The sequence below is a fragment of the Apostichopus japonicus genome, chromosome 5 (genome assembly GCF_037975245.1).
Source record: "Apostichopus japonicus isolate 1M-3 chromosome 5, ASM3797524v1, whole genome shotgun sequence".
In the NCBI taxonomy this organism is placed as follows: domain Eukaryota; kingdom Metazoa; phylum Echinodermata; class Holothuroidea; order Aspidochirotida; family Stichopodidae; genus Apostichopus; species Apostichopus japonicus.
The window spans coordinates 18,063,225-18,084,726 of NC_092565.1; the positions used below are offsets into that span (position 1 = coordinate 18,063,225).

The window sequence follows — 21,502 nt, forward strand, 5'->3', positions numbered from 1 at the left end:
TACAACATTGAAAGAGCATGAATGTGCACATGAAGTATTTATGTAAATTCGCCGAAGTTTATAAACTCAAATGCCTCTCGTAGGGGCTTTCGCGTTTGCAATTTGTTCTTTAATTACTACTTTCTCGATTTATTCTAAAGCTTTATTTTGTTTTGCATTATAACTTTCCATCGTCCAGGTCAAACCATGTAACATGTACCAGGGGTCCTTGACACGAGGGAAGGGGCGGCTTGATCCCTCACACGGCCAACAATTTCCGCAACAATGATTTTCACGAGAAAGTGCAGTGTCCCAACATACACATTTCCGTCACATGTTATTTCAATTTGATTTAAAGATCGTCTAAAAAATAAACCCTTCATTTCAGCATGTAAAAGATGAAAAATCAGTGAATAGCAAGAAAAAGTGTCGTGAAAGAGGGAGGAATAATAATATATAAAAATATATTAATATTGCAAAGAAGAAATGATACATTATTAAAGAGGAAATTATCATCATTGTCGATGCAACTATGCCAAGAAAAATAGACTAAACAAAATGCATACCATTGCGAATAACCAGTGAAACAGACCAGTATGTGACCAGCTTTATACAAGCCCCCCCCCCCCCCCGCGTTTTTTTTTCCCTGGACGAACGTGGGTTTCAGGTTTTTCACGAATATACATATTCGTTTGAAAATCAGAGTTAGGGTTTAGAAAGTGGGTTAGGGATCCAGATTCTATAAAAATGAAGGATTGTCGTTCATAAACTGGGGTCAAAACTAGGAAAAAAGATTCAGAACATGTTTTTTGAAAAAGCGTCACATGTTTGGAATCCAGGGATTTGATTGGCCGATGCCCACGTTCGTCCTGGGGAAAAAAAATACGCGCCCCCTCCCCCCACCTCTGCCGCCATCTCTCGTCCTCTTCTTATCCACGAACTGCCTCAGGTCGATCCAGATAAATGCCAAATCTGTCAAATGGTTTAAACCTGCATGGGGCAGAAGATGATCGATTCGACAGTACGCCCTCTATACAGCCGGGATTACACCGACGATTGGAAATGACGTTTTTAGCATGATGACGTAATGTCTCATGTGTGTCTCACTTAACGGTTCAAATTTTCCAGTATTCAAAATTACCATTTGTGCTTAACGATTAATATCCTGTTGCATATCTACATTCTAATCGCATATGCATTTTAACTTTGGGTATATTTGAAAATCCTTTGAGTCCCCTCTCCGCGTGTAGTTATTATATGACTATTACGCTCTTTCCTAATTTTTTCAGCGTGCAAAACACTTTTAATCAGTAATTTTTTTCAAATGTTCCGTCATTACTAGAACTTGTACATATCAAAAAACCAAAATAAAAATATATATATGAAAGGAGAAAAGAAATTGAAGCCTCTAGCATATAATGAAGCCAAACTTTTAGAAAGTGAAATGTAATTGTCAAATGAAGACAAACCACAAATTAACTAGAATTGAAAGACAGATCATGAAATTGATAGCTCGCGTCTTAGTTTTACCAACACCCGAAGTCGATGGAATTTTTTCAACATTCTTTGTTGCAGTTGCAGCACGTGGCGACGTTTCCTTTCGTTCTTTCGTCATTGTCACGTCATTAGAAACGACGGTAACATTTGACGTTTTATCTGGTTTCGTCGTTGTGACGTCATTAGAAACGACGCTGACAGATGACGTTTTATCTGGTGTCGTCATTGTGACGTCATTAGAAACGACGCTGACAGATGACGTTTTATCTGGTTTCGTCGTTGTGACGTCATTAGAAACGACGCTGACAGATGACGTTTTATCTGGTTTCGTCGTTGTGACGTCATTAGAAACGACGCTGACAAATGACGTTTTATCTGGTGTCATCATTGTGACGTCATTAGAAACGACGCTGACAGATGACGTTTTATCTGGTGTCGTCGTTGTGACGTCATTAGAAACGACGCTGACAGATGACGTTTTATCTGGTGTCGTCATTGTGACGTCATTAGAAACGACGCTGACAGATGACGTTTTATCTGGTGTCGTCGTTGTGACGTCATTAGAAACGACGCTGACAGATGACGTTTTATCTGGTGTCGTCATTGTGATGTCTTTAGAAACGACGGTAACAGATGACAGTGGATCTTGCCTCATGGTTGGAGTCTCTGAAGACGAAGTAGGTGCGGGCTCGTCTGTGGGTGCTTGCGTAGTATTGGGGGTAGATGACTCGGAATTGTTCGGACTTGTAACATGAATCTTCCAGCCGAAAAAGCGATGTAGATAACACTGAACGGAAAGTCATAAAACAAAACAAATGAAGCAAGAATCAGGGTATTATTTCATTTCAGCTTCAAAAAGTCACGCTTGGAGAACAAACCAAACGATAACAGTATTGAATGTTGAAGAACAATTTTGGTATTGGCATTGACAGAAATGCTGCAAACTATAGTTGAAAAATTAAAACAGTTATTTGAGTTGCCTTTCTTGAATTTCTCTAAAAGACCCTAAAATCATCGTTCAGATATTTGAATGGCTAGTCACATTGTTTATTAAATATGAAGAAAAATACACCACGAAAATGTTTAATTTTCGTTTGCACGTGGTTAATACATAATTGATATGAAGCAGCCTGTCTGTCCGACTAAATGTTTAGAATGGAATGGAATGGAATTAATTGATTAATCGATAATTTAATTTAGTTTTATATCGTGGTTTGATCAATTGATGTAATGTTATTATTAACAACACTCGATTGGTTAAGAGATATTGACAAACGGTGTCAAAACTAAAAGACGTTCAGGCAGGACTTCACTAAAGATCATGCTAAGTTTGTATCTATTAACATCAAACCCTCAAATCTTACGCTTTCTACGTTACGATATATGTTTCATAGTATCAATGTTGAACTAAAACGGAAGCCTTTCATGTTTTTTAAAATGAATATTCATATAACAATAATAACTCACTTGATAATAGACAAGGTCTGGAGTTTCTTCTGTGACGGTCCAGGTAAGAACACCTGGCTGAGGATCGTCAGGACAATCCAGAGTCAAACCCAACACGAACTTTTCAAATGTGGCGAAGTCTTCCGGATCAGTCGTACCTTTGTATTCACAAAGACTGCCCTCTATTGAGAAATCATTCACTTAAATTGAAGATGTGGTAAAGAATGGCTTCGGGAAATTTAAAAGTTTTATATATCATATATATCATAGACCAAGAAAACAAAATCCAGTCCAGCTTAAATTTATATTGATAATGACATCGGTAACCCAATGCAAGCCTAAATATATATATATATATATATATATATATATATATATATATATATATATGTGTGTGTGTGTGTGTGCGTGTGTGTGTGTGTGTGTGTGAGTGTGTGTGTATATATAGTTAAAGTTATAGTTATTTACTTACCAACAGGACCCGCATATATCACCTCATCCTGAGAAAAGAACATGAAAGGAAAACGTGATCGGTAAATATTGTGAATTTTTAAATGCTGCCAGACCATAATTACTGAAATAAAGCTATACTACTTGCAAAGAATCATCACTCCTGGAAGATAGGAATGCGCAATACTACTTCTTAGTACTGTTCAAAACGAGTGAAAAGCTCGTAATACGTATTGTTCAGTTCTGTACTTTTCCTTTTTATTTTTATTTTGTATTTTTTGGTCAGATTATTACAGACGTTTATAGTTGTACTGGATAAAGATCCAATATTTGAACCTAATTTGTGTTGGGAGGAGGTGCGGGAACGTTCTGAAGTAAAGAAATGCAAGGAGAGTGAAGAGAGTATTGCTACTGATAACAAGTTATGTTCAACACGAATACAACACGAAAATGAAGGGACGGCTGAAAAGAGCGGTGTGCAAAAAATGTCGTTTTTGCAGGTTTATTCTCGATAAGTGTCGCGATGAGAATTGCGGTTGTGATATCTTGTATCAATACGCAGGATTAAGCAGTTACTAACCTGTCTTTCTAACTCCGTCTGCTGCGCGTAGCCGCCATTTTTTGAGTTTGTGATGTAAAATGGATGATAATTACCAAGAACGCTAACATCGTCTCCGCCGAATACCATGAAAGTGTAAGTCTTACCACGCTCTACGTGAATTTCGGGAATAAGTTTATCGTCGATAAACCACGCTATTCCCCAACCGACTTGGCCTGCAGAAAAAAATCATAAACCGACACTTTATTAAAGATATCAACTGATCACTTTCGCTGTCCTGTGGAACTGTTTGTCGAATGTGTATGACCTATTGCAAACAGATCTGCCTCCCAACCCTCCCCCGTCCCCCGTTCCACCTCCCCCTCCCCCATTGTATAACAAAATCCACAGGCCATGCCTAAATCAGTGTAGGCATATCACTTAGAAGATTTAACACATTCTGTATCAAGTTGAAGTACATTTGCGCAGTGGCGTCGCCAAGGGGGGGGGCCAGGGGGGCACGTGCCCCCCTGGAAAACCTAGTGCCCCCCGAGTGCCCCCCCATCTGAGATTTGGGTTGGTAAAAAAATATATATATATATTTTGTTATATTCAACTCCCATCATCTGAGTTGGTTTTTCATAAGGACAAAGAAGTACAGTAATTCGTATTTTCTTCAAATGAGCTGCGAAAAAAATGAAAAAGTTTATCCTTGAACGTCGGGTATCGAAGTGTAACCCGCGCCATTACAACAGGTGTCGATATTTACATTGAATGTGTCAGTGCTCACGCCATACTAGCGGATATACACGTCCGCTTCGCGAGCTACATGACTGTGAGAAGGGAGGGTACTGCAATATGTTGCCTTGGTCTGAGGTTGACAGGTTAGGAGCTGATGATATGTGAGAATGTGAGGGTCCGCAGGCACCATACTTGCCTATATTTGTGGACCCATATATTAACCCTGTTGTGTAGGGGGTGCAGAGGTCATTTGAGGTCAGATGCTTGTATGAGCAAATGGCGAATGTTCACACCTGCATACTGAGCCATACTCGATGTGTGATCAAACTTTGGATTGCATGGTGAGATCCCTGATAGGAGCCAATAACGATGCTGGAACCTGTTACATCTTAATAGATAATGGGCGAAAATGTGAAGGACACAAAGGAGTCTGGGGTTATGCACACATTAATTCAACAAATGTAGGTTCTATTGATAGGGTTAGGCATAATATCGACAGCATGTGGTTCATATCCTCTGCAAAATTCTGCGCCTTGTTAAAATCATTACCTGAAAAATAGCAATTTCTGGAGATATCTTCAGATCGAATTTAGCATCAAATGCGGCAGCATTTTGCATCTAGCCTATCCTCCGTATGCGAAAATTTTCCAAAGGGGGATGGGGCAGTGGCGGCGGGACCGGGGGGCTTTGGGGCTCACCCCCCAATGAAAAAATTGAGGGGGCAAATGCATAATAAGCCCCCCAATATTTACCAAGGCTCCGAAACGTGCATCTGCCCATTTTTCAATGCATACTTGTCGATCTGTCCGATACACACGTATACTATATAGGTGTAATAATTTTAGTAAATGCTGGGGGACCCTCGGCCCGTCCCCTGGCTATAGACCACATTGTCACCCCAACCGCGTCTTCGCGCCCCGTGAAAAGTGGAAGCAGTGAGTGTGAGTACCGGTAAGCGCAACACAACTTCGTCTTAGGCCAATGACTTGCTTCATTTCAGCCAGTTCTCCAACATCCCCTTACTACACTCAAAAACGTCTTTGCGAGTACACTACGAGTAATAGCTACTCTCTTAAAACACCATCGAATATACAAATTACAATGTTTTTACAGACTTTTACGTGCAATCTGAGAAATTGCAGGCTTGAGACCCATATTTTAGGGCTAGGTATTCGCAGCATAAAACACTCGGGAAGTGCCGTTTCCGGCCATCTGGTGGTGTGAAAAACCCAAAATTTTCTTGTACGCTCCGCGCCAACCCATGGTGGCGCTCCGCTTAGATAGTCTCTACACATTAGCCCCTCCCAATATATTCCCATTCCGCCGCGACTGGAGGGAGCACGCCCTCCCTTTAGACCCCTCCCCCAGGACGGCGATCCGTGTCCACCTAAGTGCCCCCATCAAATGCTGGTGCCCCCCTGTGCCCCCCCAGACTGAAAAGTCTGGTGACGCCACTGCATTTGCGTATGCTAATATGCTGCATATGAAAATCAATATTTATAGACCCTAATTCGCAGAGGTTTGAAATTAAACTAATAATTCATTTAGTTTACTTGTCTTTCGAAAGCAACTTACGTTACCAACCTTAACCTTTATGCATCCCACCATTCAGATCAAAGATATAGTGGGTCGTAAAGTGCCTTTAGAATAACATGTAATAGCATATTGTAACATGCAATAACACGTAATTACATGTAATAACATGTAGTAACATGTTATAGCATGTAGTAACATGTATTAACATGTAATAATTTATAATAACATGTAATAACATATAATGACATGTAATACTATCTAATAACATGTAGTAACCTGTAATAACATGTAAAAGCATGTAATAAAATGTAGTAACATCTAATAACATGTAGTAACATTTAATAACATGTAGTCACATGTAATAATATCTAATAACATGTAGTAACATGTAGTAACATGTAGTAACATGTAATAAAATGTAGTAACATGTAGTAACATGTAATAATTTATAATAACATGTAATAACATATAATGACATGTAATACTATCTAATAACATGTAGTAACCTGTAATAACATGTAAAAACATGTAATAAAATGTAGTAACATCTAATAACATGTAGTCACATGTAATAATATCTAATAACATGTAGTAACATGTAATAACATGTAATAACATGTAATAACATGAAATAATAATGCATCACTGGTGAGGATGAAAACCACAACGCCAATCGATAATCCAGAATACCTTCTAACCTGTAAGCATAAACAAAATACCAACCAAGAAAACATATGTTTTTCTTGCGTCCGAATCTCACCGTATATATATATATATATTTTGATGTACACGTTTCCTAATGTGTAAACATCTTAATGAGATACTACAAACCTGCAATTCCTTGATACCCCCTCCTACCACCAGCAGAACCAATGTAAGCAACCATTGGAACATTTGGTGACGCATAAATTGGCTCAATTGTCCAGGGTTCGACTGGCTCAGGGATTACGGTCGGTGCAATAAGTTCAGGACATGCATCAGAAGTGGGATTCCCAAAGTTGACCGTCACAGTGTCTAGTTTGAGAAAAGAGAAAATATTTAAATGGACTCTGTTCCTGTCCACTTGCTTATACCTTTTATATTCTTTGTTTTCTTCCTTTACTTTCCAGCCTTTCTGTGTTTTTATCTTTCATGATGACACTTTATATCTCCCTTTTTGTTGTTGATTGTTTGATTGCTTGCTTGCTTTTTTCTTCTCCTCCTGTTTACTATTTCTTTCTTTTTGTACCTTGTATTTTTAAATTGTCAATTGTATGACGGTATACATTACAGCTTTCCCACATAGTTTGATTAATATTCCGATATAAATTGGGAGAGGCAAGATTGTGACCATTTAAACGGAAGATAAATTTCCAAGTCATTAAATATGTTTGCATAACTAGTCTCTTTGTGGATTTCGTTTTTTTTCACAGCAAAATTGTCATAGAAATTTTTATTAATTAAGCCTTAATATAATCTGGAGAAGAAAATAATTACTTTGAGGGTTTGTGTGATGCCGCGACACGTGACCAGTTGGATTAATAAATCCAATTCCCCAAGAAACAGGAACGTCTCCGTCAAGAGGGATACTGCGGTCGGTAGAACTTTCTGCGGAATATTACAGAAAATATGAATCACATGTGAACAAACATAACACGATTACATAGAAATTATTCAAACGGATCAAACGGACCCCAGAGGAGAAGAAAACTAGAAGTATATATGTCACTTTTCTTAAAGAAGCTTGTTATTTTTCAAGTAATAGAACAATTATATGAACGCAGTCCCAATGTAATTAGGTAACTATATAATTAAGTCGGTGAAGACCGTTTGGTTTCCAAATCTCTATTTTCATATCTTGAGTGAAATAAATATCTTAAGCAGGTACTATATACGATCGTTTTGTAGTATGTCCTTCTGCTAATGGATATTCATAATTAGTTAACAATATAGTTAATATTGGGTTAGCCCATTAAATGGGTGGTCCTATAGTACACTGAAACCGCTATTCCTTTATACAACGTAGGTTAGGTCCGGTGCATCAGGTTTGGATGTTGTAGGCCTAAGCTAATGTAGACATATATTTGTTCTAAGAATTTAACGTACTTTGCTGCATGGATTACAGCATAAGTTGTAGTAAGTTTAACATATCACATACTGTAGGCTATTATGTCGGAGGGTATCTGATTGGCAGAAGCAGAATGTTACACTGCAGTTTACCAAAGACATACGTAATCCACATGCATAGCATTATGTTGTGATAAACACCTGACGATGATCACACAGTCACAGTCTCGATGTATGGGGAATGGGGTTAAGAGCGCATCAGTCGTTTTTGGTTTCCAGCCCAGGTTCTTTCTTGGGTGACTTTTCTTAAAAAAATTACCTAATCCCGACTTAAAGCTGTATAGAGCCCCCCCCCCCCCCCGCGTTAACTCATTGCCTCATTCCCTCCATTTACAGGGAGATGAAGCCTCGCAGTATTATGAACGACAGCAGAGGAAGGGTCCGTAGCGACTGGTCAGTAAAGGAATTCACAACCAAACTTGGCAGATTTCAATTAGGAAAAGCATCAGGATTTTATTCACAAGTTTAGCGATTGGATCGAATTTCGTTATGCAAAATGTAGTCAAGACTCTAATTTTATAAATATTTGTTTGTTTGTTTTTGTTCCAAAGTATACAGAATTATGATGTCTTACCTGTAGTAATAGGCCTTGTAACTGAAATGATAGTAACGCCTTCTCTCACTCGTCCACTTTTTAATACTACGTCACTGACTCCATTTTTTTGAAGTTCATCAGGACAAGCACCTCTACCATCATCAGGAATGCACTACAGTCGGATAAAGAGAAAAAAATATAAGTGAACAAACGGTAAATGTGTTCTATTTTAAATTCAGTTTTGGCTCACTGGAGGACCATGATGTCTGATGAGACGAAAGGGGAAGGTCGTGGGGTCTATACAGATCCAGGACCCCATGTCAATAAGAGGATGGAGAAACATTGGATAAAGACATATGTATTATTCATGATATACATGAGGAAAACAGAAGACAAAACTAAGGGGTCCCGTTGGTATAATTGTCCCTGGGACCTTCCGTGGCACTGGCTTTATCCTAATCACCACAAGTCGCCTTATTAGTCCCCGAAATACAGGGCCTCTTTGTGGTATGCTTTGTCAGTTTTAAACTTAATTTTCACAGGAGCAATTCTACGAAGGATACGACTCGGCTTCACGCTATGTAATCATATTAATAAAAAAATCTCTTAGCAATGTGTAGGTTTTTCAAGAACAATTGGGAAACGCTATAGATGTAAGAGGATTACATCAACCGTCACTTCAGTCGGACTTTCAAAATATGGTGCGAGGAAAAGGACAGCACTAAATGTGTGGTGCTAAACACTTACTAAGGAGTACCATCCCTTTAACACTTACACCAATGGTCACACCTTATCTAAACTCAAAATAATTATAGCCCCCCCCCCACCCCACCCCACTCAAACAGAGGCATGATCCCACGACATGGAAATCTATATACATTAGTGTGATATCCGAAGCAAATAAAACAATTCCAAACACAGCATGCTAAGTTTGTTACCTGCGTGGATATAAAAATACGAAATTATTTTGAAATGACACTTCAAAATGTGCTTGAAAGGGGTTCGACTGTTTTCGAGATGGTATAGCTTGTACAAACAAACATTGATTTAAATAAATAAACTGTTTATCCGCAACACTCTACCTGACTGTAAGCACTCAAATAATAGTCTTCCGCACGAGGTAAATTAGTCTCCGGATCAATCCACACAACCGCAACGTCAGAGCCAAACATTTGAGTCATACTGGTGGATCCACTAATCCCAAACGCTAAGTATTCGTTTTCGTCTATGATGCCTCGGAATGTGAAAGTAATAACGTTTTCTTCTGAATTTATACTCCAGCTGATATGAAACTTGTCCTCTACCAGAACTTGACAATGTTCCTGAAATCATAACAAAATGATGAAAGAAACAAAATATTTATATATTTTCCTCAGTTGAATTTTACAATATTATGACCTATAGTTCGTCCCATAACAGTAACCACAATAATTAAATATTTGCTTTTCCTTCTATAAGCGATGACATAAATTGGAAATCCTCCTCAAAAGCCTCACAAACTGACGAGCAAAGTAATCCTATCTCTCGCTGTTGTGTAAGCTAACGTATTGAATATGCATGAGTTGTATACTTGTTTACTTGTATACTTACCACTGGTGGATCAATGTATGGAGGAATGTTGTTAGTTTGGGTACTGTTAAGACGTACATGGCCAAAATCTTGTCTCGCTAGTTCACACCAGAGCCCAATGAAATCTACACCCTGTACCGTTAGCTCACTCGGGAATGTTATTAACACGTCTTCACCATTAAATGAAGGCAGCCTTATTGACCTGCAGTTAAATGACGAAGCAAGATATCTACAGTATAATAAAATACATTGATGATTTGGTTTCCGCGATTTTTTTGGCAGACAGACAAAGAATGAAGGATGGGGTCGGGGGTGGGGGAGGGTAGTTTGTTGTTTTACGAGGTCAACGACTCCATGATTGTCTAAAGCCTTATTAAAGGTGCCATCATATGGAGAAAGGTGCTCTCCTACTCAAGTAGGTCTAATTAAACAGTTGTTTTACTGCTTCTTGTTATATGGCCGCGTAAGAAAATGTGTGAAAATACGTTCGACAAAAATAAACTTTTTGGCTTTATAAAACACATAGTTTATGTAGCGGATAAATGAATTCGGTGGACTAACGGAGGCCAGGATGTGTGAACGCATATATAAATACTTACATGAAATATATATCGTGCGATTACAGGCCCAACCAATGACAACTACATAGCCTATAAACTGCCATAGTTTAACATGATAAAGAACGAGGACAAGGAGAGGGAAAGGGTTAATATTAAGAACCGAAATTCAATTGTGCGTGTCAATTAGAAATCACAAAAGGCAACAAAATAGAATAGTTTGAGGCATTAAGACAGCCTCACACTGTACTACTGATCCCGAAAAGACTCAACTCGACCGAGTCGTTACGTGGAAAATATATGTTGGTGAAGAAGACTTAAAAGAGTCCTACAACTGACCCCCGCACATTGACCTACTGATTAGTGCACATAATGAAGGTCTGCTGTTACCAATCGGAGCACGTTTAGGTCATATGCAAATTTTAGGAAGCAGTGACTGGATATATTTGTTAAAACAGCGCAGTCATGAACCTCCGCGCACTGCAAGATTACCGGTGAGGTATCCACTACATGTTCATACTACCGACTGGAGTCGACGCGAATTATACAGCTGGAAAAATAATGATCAGTCGCACAAACGTTAAGGCGCACGTTCACTGCCCGACGTGATCAGTACGGTAGTGTGCGGCAGGTCGTGATCAGTACCGTAGTGTGTGGCGGGTCGTGAGCAGTACGGTAGTGTGTGGCGGGTCGTGAGCAGTACGGTAGTTTGCTGCAGGTCGTGATCAGTACCGTAGTGTGCTGCAGGTCGTGATCAGTAAGGTAGCGTGCGGCGGGTCGTGATCAGTACCGTAGTGTGTGGCGGGTCGTGAGCAGTACGGTAGTGTGTGGCGGGTCGTGAGCAGTACGGTAGTGTGCTGCAGGTCGTGATTAATACGGTAGTGTGCTGCGGGTCGCAATTAGTACGGTAGTGTGCGGCGGGTCGTGATCAGTACGATCATGTGCGGCGGGTCGTGAGCAGCACGGTGGTGTGCAGCAGGTCGTGAGCAGCACGGTAGTGTGCATCAGGTCTTGATTAGTACGGTAGTGTGCGGCGGGTCGTGATCAGTACGATCATGTGCGGCGGGTCGTGAGCAGCACGGTGGTGTGCAGCAGGTCGTGAGCAGCACGGTAGTGTGCTGCAGGTCTTGATTAGTACGGTAGTGTGCGGCGTGTCGTGATTAATACGGTAGTGTGCTGCGGGTCTTGATTAGGACGGTAGTGTGCGGCGGGTCGTGATCAGTACGATCATGTGCGGCGGGTCGTGAGCAGCACGGTGGTGTGCAGCAGGTCGTGAGCAGCACGGTAGTGTACTGCAGGTCTTGATTAGTACGGTAGTGTGCGGCGGGCTTTAGACACAAATGAAAATTTATTTTGGAAGCTGTTGAAGGATGAAATCTTGAGGAAAGGTATATCGATTGAAACTTACGATCCAACTGGGTATAGAACTCGTTCATCGTTCCTATCTGGTGTGCCATCACCGGTCCAGAAATATGCAGCTGTAAATCAAAGGTAAGTGCATCATTACGCCACGATGACGATGATGTGAGGTACAACGATATAACCAGAAAAAAATATATTAATTACTTTATTACATAACCAGAAATACAACAGGGTCGGTGGTTCTCTGCGGTATCTTCTATGAGAAGAGTTAAGGTTAACTGTATAATGTAGAAGGTTCTTGTGCTTAATATGGTCACTCCACATACCGAGTATGGAGGTCATTCGAGCATTACTGTTGCATTTATTGCTACTGTACAGTTGACTGATTTTGTACTCGGTTGACCCTGAATGACCTTTCACATTCAAAAAATCAATACGATCCTGGTACTCAAAAAGGTGAATCAACAACTCCATATACGAACTATATGATTATTGTACTCAGTAAGGTACTTTTTTAAGAAAAAGTCGCCCAGGAAAGAACCTGGGCACGAAAACCAAACTACCGAACGACTGATCCGCTCTCAAACCCAGTCCCCTTGCATCGGGTCTGTGACTGTGTGATCATCGTCGGGTGTGCATCACCATTCCCCTCGAAAGGGAATATATACTACATATGATCTTAGCCAAATGGTCGAGAAGGTTGAATCACATACTAACTACAAAGTTCATTCAAGCTTTGCTTTTGAAGTTATCGACTTTAACAAGGTTTTCAGAATATACATTCTGGTGCTTCGAATGACTATTGGATCGTTGCAGATAACAATAAAGTTTTCCTTCTTCTTACTACGATGCATCCTCGTAACAAGTATGGAGTGGAAGCAACGTGTATTTTTTAAGTAAGAGAGTTGCAAGAAAAACCTTCATAAACGCATGTACGCGCGCACACCCCTGCACTTATACAGGCCACCACTATGACATATATTACATTTACCTCCGAACCATTAAACATGATACCTCCACCCACCACGTCCATCCATATCCACCCTCCCTCACTAACAACGACAAGGCATCGCCAGAATGCTTTACCTGGGCCAAATCCATCGTAGTCCAAATTGATAAACTTGATTTGTCTCGTGTTAAGAATAATGACGTCATCTGCGTGAACATTGTGCACCCGTGGCGTAAAACCAAGTTCTCCGATACTTATCTCAGATGGGGGCAAAAAGTCGATGGGTATTGTTACTGATCCGAAGTCAACCTGTGAGAGGATACGACAATAGATAATGAACAAAGGAGTCACGTAGATTGGTGGTTAGTGAATATGAGGTATATGACAGAATACAATTATCTTATAGGTCAGATTGCTACAGGATATTGCTGCAGTAAATGATTTGAATAATCATTATTTCAGCCTATACATCTGTATACTCGGGGATATGGTAGGGGATCAATGGAATATTTTAATTATATAATTAATAATAAGTGATTTTTTTTATCTTATAGATTAGTCGTGAGTTAATATATACTGTACTATTGTCTTGTCTGCAGCTACTAACATTAACTATAGGCCTATACCGTAGTTCATAGTCTGTACGCAGCGCGGTTGGTTTTCATTAAATAACTAAAAGAGTAAGGACACACGCATGACTACTCAAGTTCAATGCATAGTATATGATTATATTATAATATCGTGGTAGATACAATAAATTTGTAATATGGGCATATCTTTTATATGACTTTATTCTTAAAGAAAAGTAAGACCATGATGACATCAGCATTACGATTTTGTCTAGTATACAATAGGCCAGTTCAGAGCTTCTTATGCGCATGTGCGTAATTCTGTCTGCTCAGCTCATTGGTGGAATACTTCGAAAGAATACAACACAAACATCTTATAGATCTTATAGATTAGTCTTATAGATTAGTCGTAAAGATTAGTCTTAGTATAGATATACATTTCCTAGTATAGTCTAGTATACATTAGTCTTATAGATTATCTTATAGATTAGTCGTGAGTTAATATACTACTGTACTATTGTCTTGTCTGCAGCTACTAACATTAACCATAGGCCTATACCGTAGTTCATAGTCTGTACGCAGCGCGGTTGCTTTTCATTAAATAACTAAAAGAGTAAAGACACACGCATGACTACTCAAGTTCAATGCATAGTATATGATTATATTATAATATCGTGGTAGATACAATAAATTTGTAATATGGGCATATCTTTTATATGACTATATTCTTAAAGAAAAGTAAGACCATGATGACATCAGCATTATGATTTTGTCTAGTGTAAAATAGGCCGAGTTCAGAGTTTCTAACGCGCATGTGCGTGATTCCGTCTGCTCAGCTCATTGGTGGAATACTTCGAACCGATACAACACAAACATAGCACGGTAAGGTACCGCTGATGTCAGGCAACGTCAGTCGTTTAGTGCTTTGTACACCTCAATTGCTAAGTTTATGATAAACGTGCCTCATAATTAAAGGTAATCATTTCCGCATATGATTACATATGTCATAATCTTTCAGAAAATATAGTTTTTGAAACCCTTGTCTGTTTGATAACCAGTAAACGAAACTTAAGCCTATACAAGCTATAGTAGTAGTAAGTTGAGTCTCGTCTATCCGACATGCTCAGTGATTAACCTCCGCCACGTATCACGATCTTGCGCAAGGTTTATTGCTTCTTCGAAATTGTTATCATACAAAAATATAAATAAGTGGGAAGCTGAAACACTTATATTTAGAAGTGTTAAGAAGCTATCACACTGGGCAGCATATACCCATCTGACATTTTATTGCGCAATAACCTCTGACCTGGCTTATTGTAAGCTAAGTATATTCCTCGAACACAGGTGAATAAGCGCCATTACTTAAATGTATCTCCATCATGCAGGCTACAAAGCTATTCCCTTAGTTACTGGTTATTTTTATTTATGTAAGAAACTTGCCCTGCGAGGTTAATGGCAAGGCTACTGAAAGGAAGCAGATCACCCGTACAGCTATATACTATCTGTCGTTATCGAATGTATTTCAATATCAAAATCTTGCAAATGTATTCCATTGATATCAGGACCGGTATTAACAGTCTTGTTTTGTTTTTCTTTCTTTTTGTTTCTTTAACAAATTATAACATTTAACTTTAAGCAGGTTGGTCGCCGAAATGTAGACAGTTATAAATTTACCAAAATAACCCTCCGACTAGGCTTGCTACTCAAACTAACGTTATAACTTATTAAAACTAAGACACATTCCCTGAATTTATCACCAAATTAATAATAATGAGACTTATAATGAGGACTATAGGAAGGGGGAAACAGTCTACACCAAGTGTAGAGGCCAATAGAGAAGTAATTTTATTACTTACACCAACCAATTCACACCAAATGGCAATCCATTTAATATCTTGAAATGATGTCCCCTCCGGAAGACTGAGAATCAGGTCTTCGTTAAAATATGAATGTAATCTGGTGGTGCTGAAAAAGGAAAAATTCAAACAAAATGTCACATTAAAACACCCATTGTACATGAATCTGGTGCATTAAAATTAATAGTAGTTAGGTATCGGGCAGATATTACTTCTCCCATAGCGAATGTAGACTTAAGTATCGGGCATTTTGTAGTTACAATCATATATATATATATATATATATATATATATATATATATATATATATATATATATATATATATATATATATATATATATATATATATATATATATATATATATATATATATATATATATATATATATATATATATATATATATATATATATATATATACGACGCTGTATTGTGTGCCATGCTATATACGACGCTGTATTGTGTGCCATGATATATACGACGCTGTATTGTGTGCCATGCTATATAGGACGATGTGTCGTGTGCCATGCTAGATACTGCGCTGTATTGTGTGCCATTCAATATACTACGCTGTATTGTGTGCCATTCAATATACTACGATGTATTGTGTGCCATGCTATATACGACGATGTGTCGTGTGCCATGCTATATACTGCGCTGTATTGTGTATGCTATATACTGCGCTGTGTTGTGTATCGTGCTAAATTGCGCTGTATTGTGTGCCATGCTATATATTGCGCTGTATTGTGTGCCATGCTATAAACTGCGCTGTATTGTGTGCCATACTGGGCTGTATTGTGTGCCATGCTATATACTGCGCTGTATTGTGTGCCATGCTATAAACTGCGCTGTATTGTGTACCATACTGCGCTGTATTGTGTGCCATGCTATAAACTGCGCTGTATTGTGTGCCATACTGGGCTGTATTGTGTGCCATGCTATATACTGCGCTGTATTGTGTGCCATGCTATAAACTGCGCTGTACTGTGTGCCATACTGCGCTGTATTGTGTATCATGCTATATACGACGCTGTGTCGTATGCCATGCTATAAACTGCGCTGTATTATGTACCATGCTATTTACTGCGCTGTATTGTGTGCCATGATATATAACACCAACCTTTCAACGAGTATTAGTAGCTGGAGAGGTGCAGCTAAAAATGCAAGCGAACCCATCCGTAGACTTATTCCCTGTTACAAAAAAAACTGTGAACCCCGTCGGTGTATAATGTTGAACATGTGAATGAGGCTATGTGAATGAGGCTATATATATAATAAGTTGCAATTTGCAAATTCGAACTATTGTGAAGAAATTAATCTGCCAACGTAGCCAATAATAGCAGACGGGATACGGAGTGAGAGAATCGGTCTTGATATAGTACTTACAGCCCATTTTCGTCAGGGATTATAACACCGTTTCCACTAGGTAAGTCCGTGCTACCGGCGAAAAATTTTGCGTCTACGAATGAAAGTTAATAAGAGCAAACATGATTACAGTTCGTATACTGCAAATGTCAGCGATATATCTGCCACACTTATATAACATCCCAGTAATCATCATCATAAAGTTGTAGGGGTTATGTTCATTCAATCGATAATAGATTTGCAGTGTGAGCATTACAGTAGAGTATAAGAGAACAGGGGCAATGGACGATTTGCCTCCAGAGGGCCCAAAATTTCCCCCAAAACAGTTTAGGTGCATGGGCAAAGTTTTTTTAGCCTAAAATAGCCTTTATGTTGCAGTACAACCTTGCCAATAGGCCTATTAAACCAATTTTAAAAGTACACATAATGTAGCCTATGTTTAGGGTAACATGAAATATGAAAATAAAATAGCCCCTGTGAAATGAAAAGGAGCCCGTGTGAACTTGCTAGCGAGGGCGGTTTTCTATGGAAAATAACCCCTCTGAGCAAAATATTAATTCCAGGCCTGATACCAATAATTTAATATGTGATATTGTGAATATGAGAGGAAGTAATATTTACGTAGCCTGCTGAAGCTTTAACAATTGTTAACTGACACAGTACGTAATTTACTAGGGGTTATGGAGTTGATATATTAAGTAATTTATTGCCGAAAGGGAGAGCAAATTTTAAAGAAATGTTACATAATATTCGGTATTTTTCCGGATGTATTTTCTTGAAAAAGTACTCGTAAAGTACTTGTATATTCGAGTATACTCGTCATTCCGAGTACCGAGTACGTTTGTACGAGTACTTTGACTGTCGAGTACCGAGTACCGATGGTCGAGGACGAGTATTTTCCCACACGAGTACGAGCACTTTCGTACTCGAGTAGTACTCGAGTATCGAGTACTTTTGGAGTACTACCACACTGCCTGCTACTAGCCGATATACGTTACACGCATTACTTAACCGTTTGAGAGCGGAATCTACATTTAAAGTAGTAAAAACAGGTGGTAGTGGAGGCAGAGAACGAGTTGAAGCTAGATATTAATATTTATCTGATGAAACCTCATAGGTGAAGATGGCAACTGCGCTAGGCCATACAGACTCCGTTAGCGGTGCAAAGATCGGGGAAACACAAGATTTGCGTCTATGCATATCTTCCTGTTAACTTGCAGCCGTTTAAATGTAAGAACGATAGTTTAGGGCCTACCGGCTGTCTACTATCACAAACGATTGACCTTTATACGATTGAACCCAATAAAAGCTACGCTCCTTTGCGAAGATAACTTTTCACTGTAAATACGTTAAGAGTGGTATGCCGAAGTTACGTCACGTAAAAATTCGTATTCTCGAATCACGAAAGAATAGTCCCATTTGCGAAGATAACATTATGAAGTCGAAATGACCAGGAACATGATTTTGTTTATATCTCTATACAGTGCATAACACTTTCAGGACACCTTTTCAATCCATGCATCACGATACTAAACAAACATACAGTCGGGTTCAAATATATATATATATATATATATATATATATATATATATATATATATATATATATATATATATATATATATATATATATATATATATTTATATATATATATATATATTAATATATTTATATATATATTAATGTTTCATTGCGGTATTATAGCGTATCACTATATTTAACTTCATTATACCTGGTGCAGCTCCACTGTAAGAGAATCCTCGAACCCAAATTCTAGAACCATCTATGGCATATATTGTTCCCTCTACACCGTGGAATGTTGTATTTCCAAAAGAACCAATCAGAGTGCCGTAATATTCAGTGGCGACTGTCGATGACATAACTGTCGATATAATATAAGAACATAATATATGTTTATAGCAAACTATTAAATTTGTGCAATGTCGATCATTTTTGTTTTTCTGGTTGTTAATCTTCTGCAAATCTTCCTCCTCTATAGCAGATCACTAACAACAACAACCACAATATTCTCCTCTCTTCGGATAGGCTCCAACGAGCCGTCCCTGAAAACCCACCATCGCCTACAGGCGTCCTCGCCACCTACGGGACCATCTTGTGCGTGCTGCTGTTTCACCTGTAACTTCTAACCCCCTACACACATTCACTACATGGTACGTTCAAATGTGACCGTACTTCGAGATGCATCGTCTGCAGCCACAACATTGTTGAATCCAATTACTGTACATTACCAGCCCCAGCACCCAACTCACATACAAGACTAAGGGTAACATCACTTACGCAACATATAATGAAATCTATCTGATCTCTTGAAGAGTTTGCGGCATCCAGTATGTTGGTAAAACTAAAACCATCCTCAAGAAGCAGTTCTATGGCCACAGATCCACAGTAAACACCATGAAGACTGAGACCCCAGTTGGAGAACAGTTTAACATTCCCAACCATATACGACATGTTCCTACAGGGTATTGAGTCCTTATAGGTAGCCGTCCTGACCTAGTGCGAATCAGCAGAGAGAGACTGTGGATACAACGCCTTCCCATCATTCAACCTCATGGGCGCAACATTCAGGAAGGACATGACTAACTTTACTTCTTTCCCCCTCCCACTCCCCCTGCCCCCCCCTGTCTCTCCTCTGCTCAGAGCTCTCTTCCACCCTTTTTTCTCCACACCTTTCTGTCTTTTTCCTTCTCTAGTTTAATCCCTATACCCTCTTCCCTTAATCCTCTCTTTGTCCCTTTACAGTTTATCTCCTACCTCACCTCTTCACCCTGTTGGTTTCTTTTTTCTCTCCAGCCCTTGTCTACTAATCCTAGGCTTACATCTCTCTCATTTGTGTCCACCCTGCTCATTAACCTGTCTGTATTCTGTGGGTTTATTTGCCCCTTCTGTTACTGTTACTTGGCATTCAGCCTCTGAAGAAGATCCTGATAGGATCGAGACGTCCGTCATGCCCACTTACTTTTACACATTCTCTTACACAGGCTCTTTAGTGGATATTGCAGTTTGCTAACAGTTTTGTTCTATTTTGATCATGTTTAACGTGAAAAGATATCATAAATAAATAAATAATCATGTTTTTTTTTACTTACCCATAAGGCAGGCAATCCACGTATAAACACATCCCTCCACTGTTGCTGTGTACCACATGGTACTGAATTATAGATTTCTGTTGTGAATGCTAAATCTTTCGTGCTAGCTCAAGACTTAACCAACTTATTGTATGGTCGTGTGTGGCTGCTCTCAAGTAGTAACTCTACAAATATCATATACGTCTAATATGAATCATCACTCTGTTTTCCGCCCGTCCTCAATTCTAGAATCTCACCAATCCTTTTAAACAGGCCTTTCATACACGGGAAGCTATATAGCTGGCACCATTTTACAGAATTTGAATATATATACTGCTAAACCTGTGAGCGCGAGACTTAATCAATGGTCACGCATGGCTGCTCTCAAGTATAACTCTGCATATAGCCTAATATACGCCTACACGAATCATCACACTGTTTTTGGCAACTTCCGTCCTTAATTCTAGAATGTCACCAATCCTTGTAAATAGGCCTTTCATACACGGGAAGCTACATAGCCGGTACCTTTGTGCAGAAGTTGAATATCATGTCTTTCAAGAATACAATCGTTCATTTTCAATGGCTGGAATGAATATATTGATCATACAAAGGTCTATACTTAAATTGGTGTACGTACGTAAGTTCTGACGTCACAAAGTGTTGGGTAAAGCGAGCAGCTTTTGTTGTGCGTTCTTCCTATTGTTGAAAAGAAGAAAAGGCAACCTTTCTTCTGCGGTTGAATAAGCACACTGCAGGCTTTTTCATCGGAAACATATACGTGTGTATCATACACACGCATGTATGGTACACCTAATCATAATAAAATCCACGGAGTAGACAATTAGGCCTGCTACAAACGTTTTGGTAATTAGGCCTAGCTATACTACTGCTATAGTATTAGACTGGGATCCGGATTGTAGCCAATTTTGTATTGACATATTTTAACCGAAATCACAATACGCGTAACCGGATACACCGGATAACCGTTTAATGTGAATAGATAGTTCATGTCATATAAAGTCATGGACTGGCCTGTAAATAAGATTAACTTGTCCCTTTGACTTGAATTCCTCTCAAAACTTTCGTTAAGCTGTAGGCAGTAATTTACCTTGGCCCAATCCCTTCCTATGAAATTGTCGAGTTTATTATGCAAAATTCCGAAGTTATAATTCTCATATACGATCACAAAAACAAACTGAAATATTCAATGGAACTTTCTTATCGAATAGGAAACCTTAGCTTTCAAAGTTGATATTCAGCCAGCATTTGCCCAGCAATGTTGTCAAATGTACGTATAGACACGGAAAAGCGTATCGTTATCATATTCTGACAGGTGGGTAATAAAAACTTGGACTT

At 39.0% G+C, this 21,502-nt stretch overlaps 1 protein-coding gene across 1 annotated transcript; it reads right to left on the reverse strand.

The window, feature by feature from the left end:
• Window positions 1–309: 309 nt before the first annotated feature.
• Window positions 310–20,685, reverse strand: LOC139967904 (protein Skeletor, isoforms B/C-like). The gene is made up of 15 exons (XM_071972103.1): window positions 20,168–20,685; window positions 18,790–18,939; window positions 17,078–17,150; window positions 15,691–15,799; window positions 13,403–13,574; window positions 12,363–12,432; window positions 10,419–10,599; window positions 9,911–10,150; window positions 8,868–9,000; window positions 7,664–7,774; window positions 7,019–7,201; window positions 3,953–4,146; window positions 3,395–3,422; window positions 2,944–3,104; window positions 310–2,263 (listed from the first exon to the last, which is right to left on the reverse strand). The coding sequence occupies exons 1-15, from the start codon at window positions 20,223–20,225 to the stop codon at window positions 1,433–1,435; spliced, it is 2,694 nt and encodes an 897-aa protein (XP_071828204.1). The 5' UTR covers window positions 20,226–20,685; the 3' UTR covers window positions 310–1,432.
• Window positions 20,686–21,502: the final 817 nt, after the last annotated feature.

What these genes read in the sequence shown, in the direction of transcription:
- LOC139967904 (XM_071972103.1), bottom strand. Translation starts at nt 20,225, where the DNA reads ATGTGGTACACAGCAACAGTGGAGGGATGTGTTTATACGTGGATTGCC. An exon ending in TTTGGTGTGAATTGGTTGGT is followed by an intron (nt 13,575 to 15,690) that starts GTAAGTAATAAA and finishes ATCCTCTCACAG; the next exon opens with GTTGACTTCGGATCAGTAAC. An exon ending in CTACGATGGATTTGGCCCAG is followed by an intron (nt 12,433 to 13,402) that starts GTAAAGCATTCT and finishes TTTGATTTACAG; the next exon opens with CTGCATATTTCTGGACCGGT.